The 24,247-nt window shown below is 44.9% G+C and overlaps 1 protein-coding gene across 1 annotated transcript in view; it reads right to left on the bottom strand.

Moving 5' to 3' along the window:
* Positions 1-8,249: 8,249 nt before the first annotated feature.
* LOC138669634 (complement receptor type 1-like) overlaps positions 8,250-24,247 on the bottom strand; it is a 139,949-nt gene continuing 123,951 nt past the window's right edge. Inside the window, exons 23-26 of the mRNA XM_069756282.1 lie at positions 16,901-17,092; positions 14,587-14,683; positions 12,352-12,431; positions 8,250-8,594 (exon numbers count right to left, since the gene is read on the bottom strand). Of these exons, the coding sequence (XP_069612383.1) occupies positions 8,389-8,594; positions 12,352-12,431; positions 14,587-14,683; positions 16,901-17,092 (575 nt within the window). The 3' untranslated portion in view covers positions 8,250-8,388. The remainder of the gene's footprint in view (positions 8,595-12,351; positions 12,432-14,586; positions 14,684-16,900; positions 17,093-24,247) is intronic.

The following is a 24,247-nucleotide window of genomic DNA, read 5'->3' as shown; positions in this document are numbered from 1 at the left end:
GCCACCCCTGCATACAGGGAGGGGGGACATGAGCCACGCATAGGGGGATGGGAGATGAGCCAGAGCCACCCCTGCATACAGGGAGGGGGGACATGAGCCACGCATAGGGGGGATGAGAGATGAGCCAGAGCCACCCCTGCATACAGGGAGGGGGACAACATGAGCCACGCATACAGGGGGGAGATGAGCCATGCATACAGGAGGGGGGAGAGATGAGCCATGCATGATGGGAGCGGGAAGCCGATGAGCTATGCATGGGGGGGAGATGAGCCATGCATACAGGATGGGGGGGTGGGCCATCAAATATTATGCGTGGAGCATCATATATGGCCATTATACAGTATGGAGCATCATGTAGAGCCATTATACAGTATGGAGCATCATGTGTGGCCATTATACAGTATGGAGCATCATGTGTGGCCATTATACAGTATGGAGCATCATGTGTGGCCATTATACAGTATGGAGCATCATGTGTGGCCATTATACAGTATGGAGCATCATGTGTGGCCATTATACAGTATGGAGCATCATGTGTGGCCATTATACAGTATGGAGCATCATGTGTGGCTATTATACAGTATGGAGCATCATTTGGCCATTATACAGTATGGAACATCATGTGGCTATTATACAGTATTGAGCATTGTGTGGCCGCCTATTATACAGTATGGAGCATCATGTAGAGCCATTATACAGTATGGAGCATCATGTGTGGCCATTATACAGTATGGAGCATCATGTGTGGCTATTATACAGTATGGAGCATCATGTGGCTATTATACAGTATGGAACATCATGTGGCTATTATACAGTATTGAGCATTATGTGTGGCTGCCCATTATACAGTATGGAGCGTCATGTAGAGCCATTATACAGTATGGAGCATCATGTGTGGCCATTATACAGTATGGAGCATCATGTGTGGCCATTATACAGTATGGAGCATCATGTGTGGCCGTCCATTATACAGTATGGAGCGTCATGTAGAGAGCCATTATACAGTATGGAGCATCATGTGTGGCCATTATACAGTATGGAGCATCATGTGTGGCCATTATACAGTATGGAGCATCATGTGTGGCCATTGTACAGTATGGAGCATCATATGTGGCTATTATACAGTATGGAGCATCATGTGTGGCCGTTATACAGTGTGGAGCATCATGTGTGGCCATTGTACAGTATGGAGCATCATGTGTGGCCATTGTACAGTATGGAGCATTATGTGTGGCCATTGTACAGTATGGAGCATCATGTGTGGCCATTGTACAGTATGGAGCACCGTGTGGTCATTATGCAGTATGGAGCATAATGTGCGGTCATTATACAGTATGGAGCATCATGTGTGGCCATTATACAGTATGGAGCACTGTGTGGCCATTATACAGTATGGAGCATCATGTGTGGCCATTATACAGTATGGAGCATCATGTGTGGCCATTATACAGTATGGAGCATCATGTGGCTATTATACAGTATGGAACATCATGTGGCTATTATACAGTATTGAGCATTATGTGTGGCCGCCCATTATACAGTATGGAGCGTCATGTAGAGCCATTATACAGTATGGAGCATCATGTGTGGCCATTATACAGTATGGAGCATCATGTGTGGCCATTATACAGTATGGAGCATCAAGTGTCGCCGCCCATTATACAGTATGGAGCGTCATGTAGAGAGCCATTATACAGTATGGAGCATCATGTGTGGCCATTATACAGTATGGAGCATCATGTGTGGCCATTATACAGTATGGAGCATCATGTGTGGCCATTATACAGTATGGAGCATCATGTGTGGTCATTATACAGTATGGAGCACTGTGTGGCCATTATACCGTATTGATCATCATGTGGGGTCATTATACAGTATGGAGCATCATATGTGGCCATTATACAGTATGGAGCATTGTGTGGCCATATTTTTGGGGGGTTATAATTATTGTATATGAAACAGTGTGATCAGCAGTGCTAAATGGGTGTGGTTGGGACTTGGATATGGGTGTGACTAGTTGTGAAATGGGTGTGGTCAGAGGCGTGGCCTAAAATTTGCCGCGGTGCACTACGTGCGCCGCAACCTTTATACCTCTTTCCCTTCAAGAGTTGGGAGGTATGGTACCGCATTTGCCAGATCACAGCAAATGCCGCAAATCCCATAGGGAATGAATGAGGCCAAACACAGTGTTGCCGTAAGTGATCCGTTACGCGGCAGATGCAAAAAAACTGCCCGATCTGCTGCAAAAGGCTATTTTCACAACAGCGATTCTTGCCAAAGTCACTGCCGATAGTGTCATACTCACCAAGGGGGGAGGCAGCACTAAAAGTGCCTAGGGCAGCAGAAACTCTAAATACGGCCCTGGCTACATCACCAAAAGTGTGACATTGCAACGATATCGTTAACGATATCGTTATGTGTGACGGTACCTTTAGACAATGTGCCTCTAAGAAGCAGCTGTACTGTTTATAAAGCCTGTGCTTAAGGGTATGTGCACACAAAGGTTGAATCTCGGCGGATTTTTCCACACCTGTTTTTGTAAATCCGCAGGTAAACCGAACTGCAGATTACCTGCGGATTCACTGCGGAATTACAGCGTATTTACCACAGTTTTTGTGCGGATTCCACCTGCGGTTTTACACTTGCGGATTCCTATTATGGAGCAGCTATAAACCGCAGCAGAATCCGCACAAAGAATTGACATGCTGCGGAATGTAAACCGCGGCGTTTCCACGCTTTTTTCCCGCAGCATGTGCACTGCGGATTTTGTTTTCCATAGGTTTACTTATGGTACTGTTAACTCATGGAAAACAGCTGCAGATATGCAGCGTCAACCGCTGCGGATCCACAGCAAAATCCGCACAGTGTGCACATACCCTTAGAGACTTGAATTGTACTGAATGTGCTGTGATATTAAACTACTCTGTTCATGTTCATGAGGATTCTATAAATTGTATCTGTGAGCAAATGGATCCATCTTGTGCCTGAGGAAGCTACAGTTCATGGTCACCCTGAGTAACGGTTCCACCAGAGTTCCAAAGAATTCATGAGACCTGTCCTGGCCCTATCTGAACCTAGCAGCGTACATGTAGCATAACCAAAATTTGCATAAAATGTATGCGATTCAAATAAGGAAAGATGTACAATAGATCAGTTGAGCATCCTAAATTTGAACCATATACTGTAAGTGTTTAATATGGAACAAACACAAAAACCTAAATAATTCAAATAAAAACATTTACAAAATGCTCAAGTTTTGCTAGAATTTGTTTCCTTCCTAACTTCCTCCTATGGCGATACACACAGGGTCCTCAATCCCATATGATGCTTTTCTATCAACCAATTTACCTGGTGAACGATACACATGGTACTATACTGCACAGTGTTACTGCTCACGTCTTATTTTTTATATTGCATTATTTGTGTATTATGTGTATATGTACATTGCTCTTTTTTCCTTTATTGAACACTATTTGACATCACTTTAGAGGTAGTGACCATCTATACATATTTCAGAAATAGGTATGAATGGACACTACTTCTAAAGTGGTGTGAAATAGTGTTAAAAAATGAAATAATTGTAAAATAAAGTGGATATGGAGGGAATGTGTGGGTATTTAACCCTTTCTGTAGTATTTCACCATCAAAATACCTTTTATTGTGAAATTTACTTCAGGTGATAGGACTTATAGAAAACAGTTTTTCAATTTCTGCAAATTTCATACATTATGTCACTAGATTGCTTCATTGTAAAAGGATTTAATTCTTGACTTTTATAAGTTTTGTTATCCGATTTTACCCAATAGTTAGTTCCTTTTTTGTCTATTATCGCAGCCTCAAATAATGAATTTTTATTAGATGCAAGAACCCAAGAGACAAATTCAAACAATGTATTTTTTTTTCCAAATGTCTGAATCATCAAATGTGATTTGACATTTTCAGAGGATTTTGTCACGATTCCACCACTCACGTTGTCCTAAGGATGCTGTGAGTGACATTATTGTGAGTGACAGGTCAACTGCCCAATCTGGCCGGGTCTAAGGGGTTTCCTCCAGGTGTTACCCTTCCAGGTTGATTACCTAGTTATTTAGCTCACTAGCAATGGTCGGACCATTGCCAGTCATAGTCTTGATCTGTGGTGTATTGCTCTGTGCTTTGCGCTCTGATTAGGGATGAGCGAGAACTAAAATGCTCGGGTGCTCGTTGCTGAAACTGAGTACTTTCTAATGCTCGCGCACTCATTTCAAGTAATGAGTATAATGGGAGTCAATGGGAAATTTGAGCTTTTTTCCATCATACCTTACAAAGAGGTATGGGGGCAGTGAAAATGGAAGGAGAATAGCAAGCGAAAGACCTCTGGCAGCATCTCTGACTCCAGAATCGCTGCGGAGAACTTTTACTCCACTTTTAATCTACTTTAAGGCTGGGTTCACAATGCGTTCATGGTGTCCATTAGATGGACTACGTTACATAACGCGGTGTAACGTAGTCTGGTAACGCCGCCATTGAATGCAATGTCGGACACATCGCTAGCGCATGCGCACAATGGGCGTGCGCTAGCCATGTGCCGTCATTGAGTGAAGGACCTTGAGACCTTGAGACGCGGGCTGAAGTGTTTCCGGGTCCGTCACTGTTAGAGCATCTGCTAGCTCTATCTGTGCTAGCGATGTGCCATAACGACACTTGCGTTAACAGCAGCCCGTTAAACACATACGTTAACGGGCTGCTATTAACGCAATGTGAACCCAGCAATGTGAACAATGACTTGTATATAAGGCAATATTTAAAATGGATTTTAAAAAAATATATAATTTAAGTAAACCTAAGTTATTTTATTATTAAAAAATAGGAAATATCAATGTAATTTATGATGGAAGCAAGAACTGCTAAAAATAATGGACTAAGGGTACCGTCTCACAGTGGCACTTTGGTCGCTACGACGGCACGATCCGTGACGTTCCAGCGATATCCTTACGATCTCGCTGTGTCTGACACGCTACTGCGATCAGGGACCCCGCTGAGAATCGTACGTCGTAACAGATCGTTTGAAACTTTCTTTCGTCGTCAAGTGTCCCGCTGTGGTGGCATGATCGCATGGTGTAACAAAGGTGTGCACGATATTGTATACGATGTGTGCATAGTAACCAACAGCTTCTACATCGCAAACACGTCATGAAATTATCGCTCCAGCATCGTGCATTGCGAAGTGTGAACGCAGTCTACGACGCTGGAGCGATAATGGTGCGATGCTGGAGTGTCACGGATCGTGCCGTCGTAGCGACCAAAGTGCCACTGTGTGACGGTACTTTAAGGTACATCCTGTATTAAACATAAAGAAGGGCCTCATACTCATTCTGTTCAAATTGTCATGTATTGGTACTCCTAGACTCGTAAAGGCTAGGCACTTTGGAGGGTTATAGACCAAAGAAATGTACTCCAGACCATGGAATAGTCTATGGGTGAGCAATATAATACTGACAAGGGTATGTCCACACTTTGAGTAAAATTTTTGCACCATTTCTGCATCTCTTGGCAGGAAAAACGCAGCTGCAAAAATGAGCCTTTTTGAGAGCCATAACAGCAAATTTTACACACCTGCTCCCTATTCACAAGAGACCTTGTAACACTAATGAGTCACATGACACCAGATATGGTAAATGACTAATTTGGTCATTTTCACTTAGGGGTGTAATCACTTTTGTTGCCAGTGGTTTAGACCAGAGGTCCCCAACTCCAGTCCTCAAGGCCCACCAACAGGTCATGTTTTCAGGATTTCCTTTGCATTGCACAGGTGATGCAATTATTACCTGGGCAAGACTAAGGAAATCCTGAAAACATGACATGTTGGTGGGCCTTGAGGACTGGAGTTGGGGACCCCTGGTTTAGACATTAATGGCTGTGTGTTGAGTTATTTAAAGGGCACACTAAATTTACATTATTATACAACCTGTATATTAATGACTTTACACTGTGTCAAAGTGTCATATCTTCAGTGTTGTTCCATGAAAAGATATAGTAAAATATTTACAAAAATGTAAGGTGTGACAGAGCCACTAGCTTTGTAGAGGAAGGGAGGTACACTGGGTGCTGAGAGGCCGTGTACAGAGTTAATGGGCCGGTTTCATGTGAGCACCCGCAGTGCGGTAGTGAGGGTGCTCACCGTACCCCTTTCCCTGCAGGACCTGCAGGTGTTTGAGGACCTGCAGTGATGTCATGATCATGTGACTAGTACATGTGATGTATACCTGGACTTGTGGTTCAGTCTGTGTATGGAGCTGTGGGGAGATTCTGTACTTCCCACAGAAGTTGAGGACTGAAAGTGTTTTTTTCCTAACAGTGTGTGGGAGTACCACGCACAAAGGAGGACTGAACTGTATGTATGTTATGATTTTTGTTCTTGTTTTTCTGTTGTGCCCAGAGGGCTGTGTTTTGTTTTCAACACTGTAGCTTATGGTGCATATTATAAACCTACTGGTGTCTTATGTGCACATGCTCCCGAGTCTACCTGAAGGCTTGTACACAGAGGAGTGTACTCACTTTTGTGATATACTGTATATTGTAGGGCTGGTGACATTTAAAAGCCGCTGTTAGAGATTAGCAGCAGCAGCTAAAGTACTAACAGCAGTAATCAGAGCTCAGCTCCAGCCACTGCTGCAGGGGAAATATGCCGGCTGTGTAACATACTGTAACCTGAATCCACCGCATGTTCCTCTCTACATTTGCTGACCACAACACTGATGAACATATCTGGCATTTTGTGCAAGGGTTTAAAATACCACTAGATTTTCATTGTGATTGCTAAGTGGTTTCACTTGGCTAATTTTTACCATGTTACCTTGTTGCCACCCTGTGTTTAAATTTCGGTACTACATCAGCACTTTACTAAATAGCAAGTTATACTTGATATTTTCTGCAATGTCACAAATTATATAAAAAGTATATTTTTCCAATTTTAGGATTTTTAAACACATTTTGGTAAAAAAAAATTTGTAATTGAAATGAGGTTTAATTTTTTTTGTTTTTTTAAATTGGAACCCCATTTGGAGCTCTGCATGCAGGCTTCAAATCCGTTATTGCAAACCAGATAATATAATGGAAGTTAAAGAGCAACTAATCAATTATAATTGACCAATTGTTTATAATTATTATAATTATAAGGTCCTAACACCCCCATCAATCAGTCAAAAGAATGCTGAGAAATGCATAGCTCCTGCCTGAGCAAGTGCTCAGAGTAGAAGACAGATTCAATTGATAGCCTATAGCTTAAGGGTACCGTCACACAGTGGCATTTTGATCGCTACGACGGCACGATCCGTGACGCTCCAGCATCGTAACAACATCGCTCCAGCGTCGTAGACTGCTGTCACACTTTGCAATGTACGACGCTGGAGCGATAATTTCATGATGTATGTGCGATATAGAAGCCGTTGGTTACTATGCGCACATCGTATACAATATCGTTCACACCTTTGTTACACCATGCGATCATGTCGCCACAGCGGGACACTAGACGACGAAATAAAGTTTCAAACGATCTGCTACGACGAACGATTCTCAGCGGGGTCCCTGATCGCAGGAGCGTGTCAGACACAGCGAGATTGCTGGAACGTCACAAATCGTGCCGTCGTAGCGATCAAAATGCCACTGTGTGACGGTACCCTTAGGCTGACATTTCATACGCCAGTGTTAATGATGGGCGTGTAGGAGTAAGGCACACCTAATTCATTAAGGAGCGCACGTCACTTAATGAATTACGCGCATCTTATTAGTTGTGTGCGCCTGTTTGCTGGAGTAACATTTCTGGGGTAGTGTACACTGGGCAGGTGTTGTTATGCCCCTTCCCTCACCAGTTCCTCCCCACCTCTGCTCACTTTGGCATAGTTGGGCGAAAGTGGTGTGGAAACATCAATAGTTGTAATATTTTAGCACAATTTTGCAACTTTTAAAAATGTTTTATGCCAGAATTCTGGCTGAAGCATTATGTTACACCGGGGCCTAAGGCTTTCTATTCAGTCCTTACCTTGTCCTGGTCACTCATTCAAGCTGGAGTTTAGAACTTCTGCCTATCCTGAGTTGTGCAATTCTCAGCAGCCTTTAAATAACCTGAGTCATTGCTGGGGGTATCAGGACCTTAAAAGACCTTAAAAGACCTTAAAATATATAAATATCTGAACATTTTTGCAACTCTTTAAAATAAAGGAGTAAGTAATATGGTGCGTTAGGCTTTATATACAAAAGAAAAATCAACATTCAACATTTGAGTAAATGAGTTTATTGGGTTATATATATTAGATTTTTTTTAAAACAAGTTTACATAATACTGCATAGCTAATCGATTTAACTGTAATCTTATTGCATTAAAGCATCTTATAAAGAGTTTAAAAAAAATCAGGTCTTTTGGTTCCTCTTTTCTGATGTGGAACTGATTTGAACAGCAGCATTATTTAGCTTTTTCTTAATTTCATTGTCCAATTTCAAGTTTTCAATTTGATGATAGAGGTACTGCACCTGAAGATACTTAATCCATTCATCTGGGGTAGATGTACATTTCCGAGCTTCTTCTTGCAATTCCCAGATTTGATCACACACAGGTTCTATGAAACAAGAATATCAATTACACCAGTCTATATACATATAGAAGAAATGTATTCACTATATGTTTTCACCATCGTGCGTTTTTTTTCTATTTAATCTTTCATATAGTTTCAATTCTTAAAATTTTACAACAGTTACTTGAGGCTTACCAAAAAGTCTATAGTTTCACTTCACTGCTGAAGATTATGCTGTCCCGTATGGAAGGGACTTTTTTGCATAAAAGAGGGAGAAAATATTGAAGAGGAAACTAGGGAAAATGCAGAATGAGCTAGTGATGTTGCATGTTCCAGAAATATCCTAGACTATGGCCCCAATTAATCAAAAGTATATACTCCAAAAATCTTGTTTAAAAAACTTTGATAAGGCTCAAAATTTTTGCACAATACGAGTATGCACAAAAATTGTGTGACTTGCCATTTTGATGACCGTTTTGGCCAGCTCTGCCAAAATGGGCAGAATTAGGGTGGGATGAGGGCGCGACAGGGAGTGGTCATGACTGCTCATCTAATTCATGACGTGCTCTATGTTATAAATATTCAGTAAGTTTGGTTTGGGGTCAGAACTTTTTTGACTTCCTACAGAAACTTGAGTATGTGCCTGTCTGTTCATGTAATGAGGTGCCACTTTTATATTCCCTCTTTTTAGATAAGGATGCAGCATGTTGGGGGAATTCTGTGGATACTGTTTTACAGTACTTTATATTAAAATAGCCATGTTACACTTTCATATCATCTTTTGCAATATAGTCCAGAGTCCATAAAACTTATTTCCTCTATTTGAGCTCCTTGCAATTGTCTTATTTTGCTTTTGAGTCCTGCAAAAATATGATCCTTTGGCTTTTCCTGGGTCCATTTCTAAAATCTTGTATGAATAAAATCTCAGAAAAAATGCGGCAGCACTCACCGATCTTGGAGTGATGTGATTCCTTTATTCAAGGATGTACTTATATTCATTTAAAAACATAAGTATAGCGCTGACCCGTGGAAGCGCTATACTCAGCGTGAAATGGCCATCATCGATCCCTGCACACCCCTGCATCACTTGCACTCCCCCGAGCCGTGAAGATTATGTTTTTAAAGCTTGAATAAAGGATTCGTATCACTCCAAGATCGGTGAGTGCTGCTGCATTTTTTCTGAGATTTTATTGATACAAGTCCTATTTTCCATGCGAGCACCCGTGATCTGCTGTCAGGCTCTTTGTTTGCACCAAGTGCAGACTATTGTTGGCTCCGTGTTCCTGGGTTTGTGCTGCTTAACTTTTTTCTTGTCTTTTTTGTCCATTTCTAAAATCTCGTGCACAAGTTATCCATGTGCTTGATTCAGAAGCACTGATAGCATTCGTTCTGAATGTGGCCTGTTGGAATGTCAAGTACTAAAGATGAGCGAATCTTTTGAAATTCAAATTCGCTGACTTTACCTAATTTTTCTCCGAAATTTGATTTCCGCTGAATAACTTTGCCAGGAATCTTAACACTGCAAATCCTCTAATTGTTCTTAAAATAGGCGTATAATACTTGGAAGGTCTCCTAGGACTGTATTAAACCCCTTATGAGCTCTTTGGCTCTTGGCCACTTGAGAGGAAAAATAACTTTTATTTTCTTTCCTCTGTAGTCTTCCAGCCTTCTATGGGCATAAGTATGAAGTGCCTTCTGCGCAAAACTCCCATGAAAGTATGAAGGGTACCCATAAATTACCAAGTAAAAAAAGGCACAACCTATACACTGCTCAAAAAATAAAGGGAACACTTAAACAACACAACATAACTCCAAGTCAACACAATGTAGCTCCTGCTGTTATGCAAATGAAACAGACAACACATAGAAATAATAGACTATTAGCAAGACAACCTCTATAAAGGAGTGGTTCTGCAGTGGGTGACCACAGACCATTTCTCTGTTATCATTCTTTTTAGCTGTTATTTTGGTTACCTTTGCATTTTGTAATTGCTCTCACCAGTAGACGTACTGTACAGTAGCATAAGGCCACCTTCTGTCGTCTCCAACTCAAAAATATTGCCAGAATCCATCTCTTCCTAACCCCACAATCTACTAAAACTCTTGTGTATGCCCTCATCATCTCCTGCCTCGATTACTGAAACACCCTCCTCTGTGGCCTCCCCGCTAAACTCCCTTGCACCACTCCAGTCTGTCCTCAACTCTGCTGCCCGGCTAATCCACCTCTCTCCTCACTACTCCCCTGCTTCTCCCCTCTGCAAATCCCTCCACTGGCTCCCAATTCCCCAACAAATCCAGTTCAAACTACTAACACTGATCTACAAAGCCATCCACAACCTGTCCCCTCTCTATATCTCTGAACTAATCTCCCACTATCTTCCCTCAAGCAATCTTTGATCCTCCCAAGACCTCCTACTCTTCTCCAAGATTTCTCCTGAATATCCCCCATTCTCTGGAATTCCATGCCTCAACACATCCGATTATCCACCACCCTCGGTGAGTCGGATCCTTCAGACGGAACCTGAAAACCCATCTCTTCAGAAAAGCCTACAGCCTGCAATAACCATTCTGCCTCCTCACCAACCACCCGAGCTGCCGCCTCACCAACCGCCTGAGCTGCCGCCTCACCAACTGCCCGAGCTGCCGCCTCACCAACTGCCCGAGCTGCTACCTCACCAACCGCCCGAGCTGCCACCTCACCAACCGCCCGAGCTGCCGCATCCCCGACCTTCTGTCTCTTCTCCAGTATCCTGTAGAATGTAAGTCGGCAAGGACAGGGTCCTCTCCCCTCTGTACAAGTCTGTCATCATAAATTTGTGTACTGTAAATTACATCTATAACCCTGCATGTAACCCCTTTCTCATGAACAGCACCATGGAATTAATGGTGCTATATAAATAAATAATAATAAGGCAGTGTCTACAACCCACGAGTTGTTCAGGTAGTGCAGTTCATCCAGGATGGCACATCACCGTGAGCTGTGGCATGAAGTGTAACTGTGTCTGTCAGCACAATGTCCAGAGCAAGGAGCAGATACCAGGTGACAAGCCAGTACACCATGAGACATGGAAGGGACCATAGCAGGGCAACAACCCAGCAGCAGGACCGCTACCTCCTTCTTTGAGCAAGGAGGAACAGAAGGAGCAGCGCCAGAGTCCTGCAAAATGATCTCCAGTAGGCCACTAACATCCATGTGTCTGCTCAAACTGTCAGAAACAGACTCCATGAATGTGGTATGAGGGCCCGATGTCCACAATTGGGTGTTGTGCTTAGAGCCCAACACCACTGGAGGCACCGCATGTGCAGACTGAGATCTCGGGAGACAAGATCTCGGTGCCGAGGTCTCAGTCTGCGCATTTGCCGCCTCTGGCGGCTATTTTCCTGGAGGTCACCACATTACAGCAGTGGAAGTATGGGAGCTCCGGATTTTCACAAAATGTCGGTGGAGCCCCTGCACCACCGAGCAGCTCCAAACTGCCGTGCACCAGCCTGGGATGGATGTGTTGGGACTCCGGGCTTTCACAAAGTGTCGGAGGAGCCCCCATACCACCAAATCTGCCGCACCAGCCTGGGATGAATCGGATCATAGACAGACCACTGAACACCTCCTGTGACCCTGCTCCACTACTGCTCCCGATCACACCCTACAACCCGGAAAGCTGAATTCAGACTGTAAGATGGACCCTCATCTGACGTATTAATTTTTTTCCCTATTTTTCTTCTGAAAATTTGGGAATCCTCTTATGGTCCGATGCGTCTTATAGTCCGAAAAATATGGTAAATGTCATTGTTGGTACGTTACCTTTGCACACTGGGGGCTTACCACTCCAAGTTCCATCTGCTTGACATTCTCTGTAATTTCTTTTTGATGTCATCGAATATCTTGAATATGAATAACAATAAGAGAAAGTGATCTTAATAACATATTTGATTTTAAAAAATAGTTTTCAGAGGATCAGCGGCACTGAAGAAAACACAGACTCAAATGGGTATTTCCATCTTGGCTATTCATGTCTTCCTATCTAAATGTGACAGACAGAAGTGCCTTGAATTATGGAAACAGCCAAGCTGGCTGTACTACCCTGTTTCCTTTACTTCTATGGAATTGAATGGAAGTCACTAACAATGTATAGTACTAAGAGCTAAGCTGTTTCCATAAGGTCTTATTCACACGTTTAGTATTTTTCATCAGTTTTTATGTCAAAACCAGGAGTGGAACATACAGGAAAAAACTATAGTTGAAAGATTGACTCCTGTTTTGGATTTTAAAAACACGCCTAACTGTAATCCTGGCCACCTCTGGGACTACTTAATTTTTCTGATTTCTTTAAAAAAAATGGTCTGGGTAAAACTGTCTAACAGAAAACCTTGCCTTGTTGCCCATGGCAATCAATCAAATTGCAGAGTTTATTTTTACAGAACAGTTAAAACAACAAGTAATCTTTTGGAAATTTGTGGATACTTAAAAGGATTATGTCACCATTTTTTTGCAGCATAATGTAGGGGCGGAGACCCTGATTCCATCAATGTATCACTTACTGGGCTGCCTTCTGCAGTTTTGATAAAATCACATCTACATATCTACCAGCTTGCTTAATGTTGAACACTATATGACCCAGCACATACCACTGATCAGCAATTTTCTGCCTACGCATAGTGTACACAGAAAGTACTAGCTAGAGTCAGGGTTAAGTAGTTAAACAGCTGGAATCAGGGTCTCTGCCCCTTCATTATGCTGCGCTCAGATTTGGGTAGTAAAAAATTCCCTTTAACCATTTTAGTTAAAAATTACGAGACCTATAGCTTTTTATTTTTTCACTTACGGGGCTCTGTTAGGCCTGCTTTTTTTGTTTGGGAAGCTGTAGTTTTAATGGTACCACTTTTGAATACATGTAATGTTTCTATTGCTTTTTACTGCATTTTTGTAGAAAGTACAGCAAGACAAATAAATTGTAGCTTTTGAGCTTTATTTCTTTATAATGTTCACCATATGAGTTAAACAGTATAATGTCTTGATAGATCAAACTTTTACAAATGTGACTATAGTAAATATGTCTATTTTATTTTTTAAATGTCTGTATTTGTAAGTGGGGAAAAGGTGTATGATTCATTTTTTACATTTTTTTTAATATTTGTAGAAACTTTATAAATTATAAACTATAAATTTTTTCTTTTTACTACTCCCCAGGAACTTGAACCTGATATTGTTTAATCAGTTGTACTTTATATTACCATACTGTAGTATCGCAGTATACAGTCCTAATATCATGCCTGATGAAGAGACCTAAGTAGTATTGAAAGATTGCTTTGTAACATCCCATATTTTACTTTTGCTAGCCATTAAAAGGTATCATAACCACAAAATTATTATTTTGTTTCTCCCATTGAGAACAATCAATATTTTGTCACAGACTGGAAACAGTATTTAAAGGGAACTTGTCAGCGGGTGGGCCTCTCTGACCTTTCCCGGCGCCTGCACACTGCAGTACTTTGGTCTGCCCTCAACAGGGCAGATAAGTACGCCTGCACAGGAGCGCGATGCCGGGAAGCAATGAAGCAACAGGAGGGCGGCATCGCAAGAAGATGAGAGGCACCGAACTTGGACCGGCAACATCCATCGGACTGGACCGCCCCCCGGGTGAGCATAACAAAACTTATTTTTCTTATCTTTCAGGTCGGACCGGGGGCGGGCTTATCTACAGCTTTATAGGATGCTGTAGATATGCCCTGAAAGGCAGTGGCCGTATCTTATATCAGCCAAAACTGCTGACTGGTTCCCTTTAAGGGGCTAAAAACATTGATCGGTGCCAACTTCAATTGAAGATAAGAGTTAGATGCCATCTGTGAGCGCACAGCTCCTGAGACTGCTCCACACATTGCAATCCACTCCATGATGGAGCGTTAAGAGGTTATATGTTGTGATAAGCCAATCTGCTGTTTTACATATATTAATAATTCTACATTGTAACAATTTTTGATACAAAATAAATTATCAGTTGTCTCTTGAAAAACTGTGACTTCTCTAATGCCAACCTACCCTGGATTACAAGTGTAATTGACTCTTGAACCAAAAGAGAAGTGGTCATATTGCATTTCTCCATTATCTATTTGTCCTGGGTTGCCACATGATATTGCTGCGTGGAAAAAAGAAAAGTTATTTTTAGACCTTACTTTTTTAAAAGACTTATGCAAAACTTTCAAAAACAGAAAGAGACTTTAGAAAACATAAAATATTTACCCCCGTACACATTAGATTAATGTGCCGGGTGTCAGCTGTGAGAATTAGCTGAGACCTGGCCACGATCATCCATGCTCCCCCGTGAGCACGGCTGATTGCCTATGACGTATTATTCCGTCCATAGGAATTAAGTCCCAGTTCACATGGACGGAACAGTATGTCCAATGCCAGAAAGGGTTTAATCAACTTTATCAGAAAATTTGGATTTTTCTTCATTTTCTCTGCATTTTTGAATACTTAAAAACAATTTTTATTTTATCATAATTCCCAGGGGGACTTGAACACCCGATTTTTTTTTTAATCGCATACATAATGCCACACACTATTTATGTAGTGTAGAGCATTATCCAGCCTATGAATGTTATACTGACAGCCTAATAGTATGTCTTGCGCATTGTTCATCACCGCCAGAGCTTGTAACAGCTGGTCAGTGGGAGACCCAATTGTTGGTCCTCCGCAGATCTTATATTGATGTCCTGCACAGTTGTAGAAATAAACTTATGTAACGCTCGCGCCGAGACTGGTTGGCGCCTGGGGGTGTGGCCCCACTGGACCACAGACCGAACTTCCCTGGAAGGGGCGTAACTAAGTAGTTTCCTAGGTGTTCGCTGGAGTCTCTGATGGTGAGGTCAGACTTGTGCAATAGGAAGCTACCAGGTACCACTCCAGGGTGGAGTCGGACTGTGGATGCTGATCCCACCGGGGACAAGACACGGGCAGGCAGGCACGGCTGTGACACTGGCTGACAGACAGGTATGGCAGAGGCCCTGACGGGCGGACTGGCTTGACGGAGATACGGCCAGGCAGATGGGCGCGGCTGGCACTGGCAGACAGAACTGAAACTCTGGTAGGAACTGGTATTCAGATGGATGTATGGAAACAGGTAAGAACCTGTTCAGACTGGAGAATATAAAGAAACAGGTAGAGACCAGTATGGAAGTTGCAGAGTGAAGATAGAGCAAGAGTAGAAGCAAAGCTGAATCACAAGAGGCGGAGTAAGAGTAGGAGGTGGAGCTAAGAGAAGGAGAAGGCAGAGCTATGAGCTGAGAAGAAGAAGGCAGAGAGGCCACGCTGGAGGCGGAGCCAAGAGCGGCCACGCTGGAGGTGGAGCTAAGAGCGGCCATGCTGGAGGCGGAGCCAAAAGCGGACACACTGGAGGTGGAGCCAAGAGCGGACACGCTGGAGGCGGAGCCAAGAGCGGACATGCTGGAGGCGGAGCCAAGAGCGGACACGCTGGAGGCGGAGCCAAGAGCCAGAAGCACAGGAGGTAACGCCAAGAGCTAAAGACGTAGAACCACAAGGAGAGGAGCCAGGTAGAACCGCAAGGAGCGGAGCCAGGTAGAACCGCAAGGAGCGGAGCCAGGTAGAACCGCAAGGAGCGGAGCCGCAGAGCGAGAGCAGGGCAGAGCCGCAGAGCAAAGCCACAGAGTGCAGAGCAAGGTCAGAGTGCAGAGCTGAGAGCAAAGCCACAGAGTGTAAAGCAAGGTCAGAGTGCAGAGTAAAGTTACAGAGAGCAGAGCTGAGAGAAAAGCTGAGAGACACAGAACCACAGGTTGTGGTAGAACTGAGCAGAGAGAAGCAGAACCACAGACAGTGGCGAACAGAGCAGAAAGATAAGGCGGAGGTACACACAGCAGAGTGGGAAATGACAAATGACAAAGGAGAAACAGGAACGGACATAGACCAGAGTTCAGACAGGAACGGACTGGATACACAAACAGAACACAGATGAAGGCCGGCAGTATTGCAGCCCTCTGAGACAGGAAACAGACACGACCTGGCAGCTCAGTAGCAAATGCTAACTGAGGGGAATAGTTTGCACAGGCATCCTCCAATGGGTGAGGATGCCTTAAGTATCAGAGGCCTCAAGGCTATTGGCCAGAAGCACCTTAGGGAGGTGCACACAGTCTCAATAAGAATCTGGAGTTGCTGGCGCCGCCCCCCTATGCACACAGCCAGGAAGTGTACACAGAGCAAGCGGTCATGAAGCACATGGCATGGAGCCGGCAGCAGACAGATCTCACAGCATGACGCTGGGTGAGTGAGTTGATGTAACAGGCAGGAGGGGAATGGAAGGCCATGCAGTGATGCCGGCAGGGTTGTTACAACTTACCTGTGCAGAATATGTCATACTGTGACCATTTGAGGTTTTCAAGACATGTAATTTTATTATTTGAGCCACTAACGGGAACAAAACCTGGACGACATTTGTACTGCAAGCTTTCTTCCCTATCAGCGTACTCGGGGTTGCTAACTTCTATATCCACCACTGCAAAGGGAAGCTCAGGAGGGGATGTGCAGGCATCTGCAAAAAAAAAGTAACAATAGTTAATTTATTATTGTTTTTAAAATTCAGCAATTTTACATCGTGTCATAATTATTACAGTATTAGTATATATAACAAACTCAGTTTTTACCTAATGTGTGTTTTTGATGTTTTTTTTCTACTGCTAAGAGACCAAAAACCTATTTAAAAAAAGACTATTATCTCATCTCCTTACACATCGAACTGTACATAGTGGTTCATGTACATTATAAAATGGGTCTGTTACCAGATCTTAACTATGTACACTACTAAATAGATCTCTTAAGCCGAATAAAAATGTTGTATTTCCTCTAATAATAGACTATTAACAATTTTATAGAACAACTAGATGGATGCCTGATGCTATCGCATCGGGAGGGCGGTAATGTCACGATGGGGGCAGGCTTTGCAGCGCTGAGAAACTCTCCCCCATGTGCTCACCCACCTATCCACTATCTCTTTCCCCATGTGCTGACTTCTCCCGTCTGTGCTCTGTTCTTTGACCTGTGTACCCCATGTGCTATCCCCCTTGCTTGCTGTGTCTCTCCTTCCTGTGCTGTTCTCCCCTCATGTGCTGTCCCATTTGAGCTGTCTCCCTCTTGTGCTCTGTCTCTCTCACCCCAGTGCGCTGTCTCTCTCCCCCATCTGCTGTCTTCTCTTCTCATGTCATCTCTTCTTTGATCTGTGTACCCCATGTGCTCTCCAAACAAATATTAATCTCCAAACAGAAGGTGAGATGTTGCTCAGATGACATAGATATTGCTTAGGTAGATAATATGCCCAGCATTTTACTTCCATCAAAGATAAGTTCCTTTTGGTTGATATTAGATGAGTATTTGAGGTATTCCAGAGGCCTAAGCATTGTGACATCCAAAGGTAACAGGATATATTATCACTAATGTTATTCCCTCTCACCTCTGTATTTTGATATTTTATATACATTTGTTGAGGCATCAGTATTGAATGAGTTTTTGAGGCATAAGCATTGATTTTCATCAATGCTTATGCCTCAAAAACTTTTTACCTCTACATGTTGACACTGGATGTATTTTTGAGGCATTCTTCAGGCATCAACTTTGGGGTAGTTTGAGGGAAGAGCTTTTGATTTTCATTAAGATAAAATCCTTTAACCTCTGCATTTTTGATTGTACATGTGTATTTGTTTACTAGGGTTATATAGGGAGGCACCATATCATCAACTTTAACTAGAATGCCAACCTCCGCTGGTAGGCATGAAATGAGTGTTTAAGGGATTCATTAGAGTTTATTAGCCTTAATTAGGGGGCCCAGTACAGAAGGAACTGATTTTGTTTTTGCACATTGTCACTTAACGCACTTTATTATGAAAACAGTCTAGCACACTCCACTGGGTTTACCATTAAGGCTGTATTAACCTTTGATTGAATGTTTGCCCTGAGATCTATATAAGCAATTATAAGGGACTTCTAGGGCTTAGGAGAGACAGCTGCCTTGGAGTGGGGGTGCCACTGCCGTTTCATAAGGCAAACGAGAATTACCCGGTTATTTGGATCAGTGTGACCCATCAGTTTGGGTGCATTTGTGTTCATAGGGGTGTGAGTGACTATACTGTATTTGTCTCACTTGGGTTGATATATATGTCTGGTTTTTAAAACTGATTTAGTAAGGTTGTTATTTTAGGGTGTATGTTATGCTATTTCCTTTAATATTAGAGGAATACATCAGTAATCCATTATAGAAGTTTATCTCAATCTTCACCCACCTGATTTAACAGCTCCTCGACACCCCTCCTGCTGTTGAGATTTCACACTGCTCAGTACAAGCTGCAGCTATCAGTCACCCTCAGTGGGCAGAGACTGAATACAATTGAACTCATGAAAAATAAACAGTCAGTGATATTTTAACCCCTTAGTGGCAGAGCCTATTTGGTACTTAATGACCAAGCCAATTTTTACAATTCTGACCACCGTCATTTTATGAGGTTATAGCTCTGGAACGCCTCAATATATCCCACTGATTCTGAGATTTTTGTGACATTTTGTACTTCATGTTAGAGGTAAAATTTCTTCGATATAACTTGTGTTTATTTATTAAAAAAAATGAAATTTAGCAAAAATTTTGAAAATGTTGCAATTTTCAAACTTTTAATTTTTGCAGCCTTAAATCAGAGTTGTCACACAAAATAGTTACTAAATAACATTTCCCACATGTCAGCTTTACATCAGCACAATTTTGGAAATGTTCTAATGTTTTTGTTAGAATGTTAAAAGGGTTACAATTTGACCAGCAATTTCTCATTTTTCAAACAAAATTTACAAAACTATTTTTTTAGGGACCACCTCACATTTGAAGTGAGTTTGGGGGGTCAATATAACAGATGTAACAACCCTGCCGGCATCACTGCATGGCCTTCCATTCCCCACCTGCCTGTTAAATCTACTCACACACCCAGTGCCATGCTGTGAGATCTGTCTGCTGCTGGTTCCATGCCATGTGCTTCATGGCGGCCTGCTCTGTGTACACTTCCTGGCTGTGTGCATAGGGGGGCGGCGCCAGCCACTCCGGATTCTTATTGAGACTGTGTGCACCTCCCTAAGGTGCTTCTGGCCAATAGCCTTGAGGCCTCTGATACTTGAGGCATCCTCACCCATTGGAGGATGCCTGAGCAAACTATTCCCCTCAGTTAGCATTTGCTACTGAGCTGCCAGGTCGTGTGTTTCCTGTCTCAGAGGGCTGCACTATTGCAGGCCTTCATCTGTGTTCTGTTTGTGTATCCGTGTCCGTTCCTGTCTGTACTCTGGTCTATGTCCGTCCCTGCTCCTTCTTTGTCATTATTCATTTCCCACTCAGCTGTGTGTACCTCTGCCTTATCTTTCTGCTCTGTTCGCCACTGTCTGTGGCTCTTCTTCTCTCTGCTCAGTTCTACCACAACCTGTGGTTCTGTGTCTCTCAGCTTTTCTCTCAGCTCTGCTCTCTGACCTTGCTCCGCACTCTGTGGCTTTGCTCTGCGGCTCCGCTCCTTGCGGTTCCACCTGGCACCGCTCCTTGCGGTTCTACGTCTTTAGCTCTTGGCTCCGCCTCCAGCGTCCCCGCTCTTGGCTCCGCCTCCAGTGTCTCCGCTCTTGGCTCCGCCTCCAGCGTCTCCACTCTTGGCTCCGCCTCCAGCATCTCCGCTCTTGGCTCCACCTCCAGCGTCTCCGCTCTTGGCTCCGCCTCCAGCGTCTCCGCTCTTGGCTCCGCCTCCAGCGTCTCCGCTCTTGGCTCCGCCTCCAGCGTCTCCGCTCTTGGCTCTGCCTCCAGCGTCTCTGCTCTTGGCTCCACCTCCTGCGGCTCTGTCCTTGGCTCTGCCTTCTCCTTCTCTACTCTCTGCTCTGCCTTCTCCTTCTCTACTCTGCCTTCTCCTTCTCTGCTCATAGCTCTGCCTTCTCCTTCTCTTCTCTTAGCTCCGCCTCCTACTCGTACTCAGCCTCCTGCGATTCAGCTTTGCTTCCACTCTTGCTCTACCTTTATTCTGCAACTTTCCATACAGGTCTCTACCTGTTGCTTTATATTCTCCAGTCTGAACAGGTTCTTACCTGTTTCCACACATCCATCTGAATCCCAGTTCCTACCAGAGTATCAGTCCTGTCTGCCAGTGCCAGCCGTGCCCGCCTGTCTGCCTGAGTGCCAGCCGCGCCCGTCTGCCTGCCTGTATCTCCGTCAAGCCAGTCCGCCCGTCAGGGCCTCTGCCATACCCGTCTGTCAGCCAGTGTCACAGCCGTACCTGCCTGCCCGTGTCTTGTCCCCGGTGGGATCAGCATCCACAGTCCGACTCCACCCTGGAGTGGAACCTGGTAGCTTCCTATTGCACAAGTCTGACCTCACCATCAGAGGCTCCAGCGAACACCTAGGAAGCTACTTAGTTACGCCCCTTCCAGGGAAGTTCGGTCTGTGGTCCAGTGGGGCCACACCCCCAGGCGCCCGCGCCAACCAGTCTCGGTGCGAGCGTTACAGATTGCTCAGGCCATGGTCCCCGCTGAGTCCCATGAGCCGTTGCTCTCGGAGCAAAATGAACTCTCTTCTAGCCTGTATTGGCCCCCGGAAGGTTTTTATACTCAGTTGAAAGATCTGCCTACACCTACTCCTGGTGGTCCACTCATAATCTCTAAAGAGTTGTATGATTACATTGCCAGTAGAGAAAAACTCCTTCCGCCTAGATACTATGGGGATCCAGAGGAGTGCATGGAGTTCCTGGGGCGTAGTCTGATGTATATCGAAGCTAATCCTTCCGAATTTTCTTCTGATGAGTTCAAGGTAGGATTTATCTTGTCCTACCTAGCAGGAGATGCATTGAATTGGATGAACCCTCTCTGGGAAACAAGGGATCCAATCCTCTCAGACCTTGGGGCTTTCCTGGAAGCCTTTGTTGAAGCCTTCAAAGCGCCTAAACCTGCTCCTCCTGCAAAGTCTTCCCTCACCAGATCCCAGAGGCAGTCTAGACGAGCGAATCCCCCAAAGAAATCGTCACGTCAGACCAAGTCCGTCCAAGACCCACCTGTTCCTCTACCTGTCCCAGCAGCTACCCAAGCGAAACCCCAGAAGGCTGATAAAAGTGGGCTGGCAAAGCAGCAGCCCAAATCCAGCCGCAAGAAGGAAACGCGGTATCGCTGCGGTTGCAAGGAACATCCAGACGGTCTCTGCCCTGTAGATCTAAAACTCCAAAGCCCTGGGCCAGCAGGAGAGGCTGCCCTAGGTGAGAGTACCTCCTCTCCATTAAAATCAAAGACTGTGTCTCTGTTTTCCGGGAGCTTTGGTGTGGTAAAGTCGCCATCCATTCGGAGTCGGTGTGTGGTCTCTGTCATACAGCTCCAGAACCCGGTAAGGGCGTTGTCTGAAGTTGGTCAAGCCCTACTCAAGAGCAGTCTAGTCCTGCAAGGACAACTACAGCTCCAAGTTGGAGCCTTATACACGAAGAAGTTTATCTACCGTATGCTGTCTGTTATGCCCATGGGTCATTCTGAGCCTGGGACTCTACCACCCGCTCTGGTCAAGAGTTCCTGCAAAATACTTCGTTTGAATTTACCCAGTCATGAGAGGTGTCTGGTTCCCATGCATCAAGGACAGTCAACTGTGTTGTCTTCTTCTTCAGCTGGTCTGCTAGTCGTCGAGCCAAGGTGTGTTGATGTCACCCAAGATGAGGAAGCGGTGACTATTTCTCCACACGTCTCTTGTGACTATACCAGGAACCCGTTAGTCATCGAGTCAAGGAGTGCTGATGTTACCAAAGATGGGAAAGTGGTGACAATCTCTCCTCACTACTCTAATGACTATACCTGTAACCTGTTCGTGGAAATACATCCGCCTCTTGGACGTTTTTTTCTGGATAATCGGCAGAAAATGGTTCCAATGTGGGTGCCTTCATCGTCCATATGGCCGGTTGGTGAAGATTCCAAAACAGAAGTTTTCTCCTCTCAGTTTTTTCCTGATCCGGTGGAGTTATTATTCTCCACCCTCTGCTCCAGTGATTTTTCCTGTGTTCAGTACTCTGGAACATTTCAGCTACCTGAAAGTTCGTCTCTGGATATCAGGCAGAAGATGTATCCTGTGAGTGTTCCTTCGGCTTCTAAGTGGCCGGCTGGTGAAGATATCAAACCAGTGCGCCAGCCACTCCGGATTCTTATTGAGACTGTGTGCACCTCCCTAAGGTGCTTCTGGCCAATAGCCTTGAGGCCTCTGATACTTGAGGCATCCTCACCCATTGGAGGATGCCTGAGCAAACTATTCCCCTCAGTTAGCATTTGCTACTGAGCTGCCAGGTCGTGTGTTTCCTGTCTCAGAGGGCTGCACTATTGCAGGCCTTCATCTGTGTTCTGTTTGTGTATCCGTGTCCGTTCCTGTCTGTACTCTGGTCTATGTCCGTCCCTGCTCCTTCTTTGTCATTAGTCATTTCCCACTCAGCTGTGTGTACCTCTGCCTTATCTTTCTGCTCTGTTCGCCACTGTCTGTGGCTCTTCTTCTCTCTGCTCAGTTCTACCACAACCTGTGGTTCTGTGTCTCTCAGCTTTTATCTCAGCTCTGCTCTCTGACCTTGCTCCGCACTCTGTGGCTTTGCTCTGCGGCTCCGCTCCTTGCGGTTCCACCTGGCACCGCTCCTTGCGGTTCTACGTCTTTAGCTCTTGGCTCCGCCTCCAGCGTCTCCGCTCTTGGCTCCGCCTCCAGCATCTCCGCTCTTGGCTCCGCCTCCAGCGTCTCCGCTCTTGGCTCCGCCTCCAGCGTCTCCGCTCTTGGCTCCGCCTCCAGCGTCTCCGCTCTTGGCTCCGCCTCCAGCGTCTCCGCTCTTGGCTCCGCCTCCAGCGTCTCTGCTCTTGGCTCCACCTCCTGCGGCTCCGTCCTTGGCTCTGCCTTCTCCTTCTCTACTCTCTGCTCTGCCTTCTCCTTCTCTACTCTGCCTTCTCCTTCTCTGCTCATAGCTCTGCCTTCTCCTTCTCTTCACTTAGCTCCGCCTTCTACTCGTACTCAGCCTCCTGCGATTCAGCTTTGCTTCCACTCTTGCTCTACCTTTATTCTGCAACTTTCCATACATGTCTCTACCTGTTGCTTTATATTCTCCAGTCTGAACAGGTTCTTACCTGTTTCCACACATCCATCTGAATCCCAGTTCCTACCAGAGTATCAGTCCTGTCTGCCAGTTCCAGCCTGTCTGCCTGACTGCCAGCCGCGCCCGTCTGCCTGCCTGTATCTCCGTCAAGCCAGTCCGCCCGTCAGGGCCTCTGCCATACCCGTCTGTCAGCCAGTGTCACAGCCGTACCTGCCTGCCCGTGTCTTGTCCCCGGTGGGATCAGCATCCACAGTCCGACTCCACCCTGGAGTGGAACCTGGTAGATTCCTATTGCACAAGTCTAACCTCACCATCAGAGGCTCCAGCGAACACCTAGGAAGCTACTTAGTTACGCCCCTTCCAGGGAAGTTCGGTCTGTGGTCCAGTGGGGCCACACCCCCAGGCGCCCGCGCCAACCAGTCTCGGTGCGAGCGTTACAGATTGCTCAGGCCATGGTCCCCGCTGAGTCCCATGAGCCGTTGCTCTCGGAGCAAAATGAACTCTCTTCTAGCCTGTATTGGCCCCCGGAAGGTTTTTATACTCAGTTGAAAGATCTGCCTACACCTACTCCTGGTGGTCCACTCATAATCTCTAGAGAG

The sequence above is a fragment of the Ranitomeya imitator genome, chromosome 3 (genome assembly GCF_032444005.1).
Source record: "Ranitomeya imitator isolate aRanImi1 chromosome 3, aRanImi1.pri, whole genome shotgun sequence".
Lineage (NCBI taxonomy): Eukaryota > Metazoa > Chordata > Amphibia > Anura > Dendrobatidae > Ranitomeya > Ranitomeya imitator.
The sequence above is the reverse complement of the archived record's forward strand: the minus strand, read 5'-3'. Positions and strand labels throughout refer to the sequence as shown.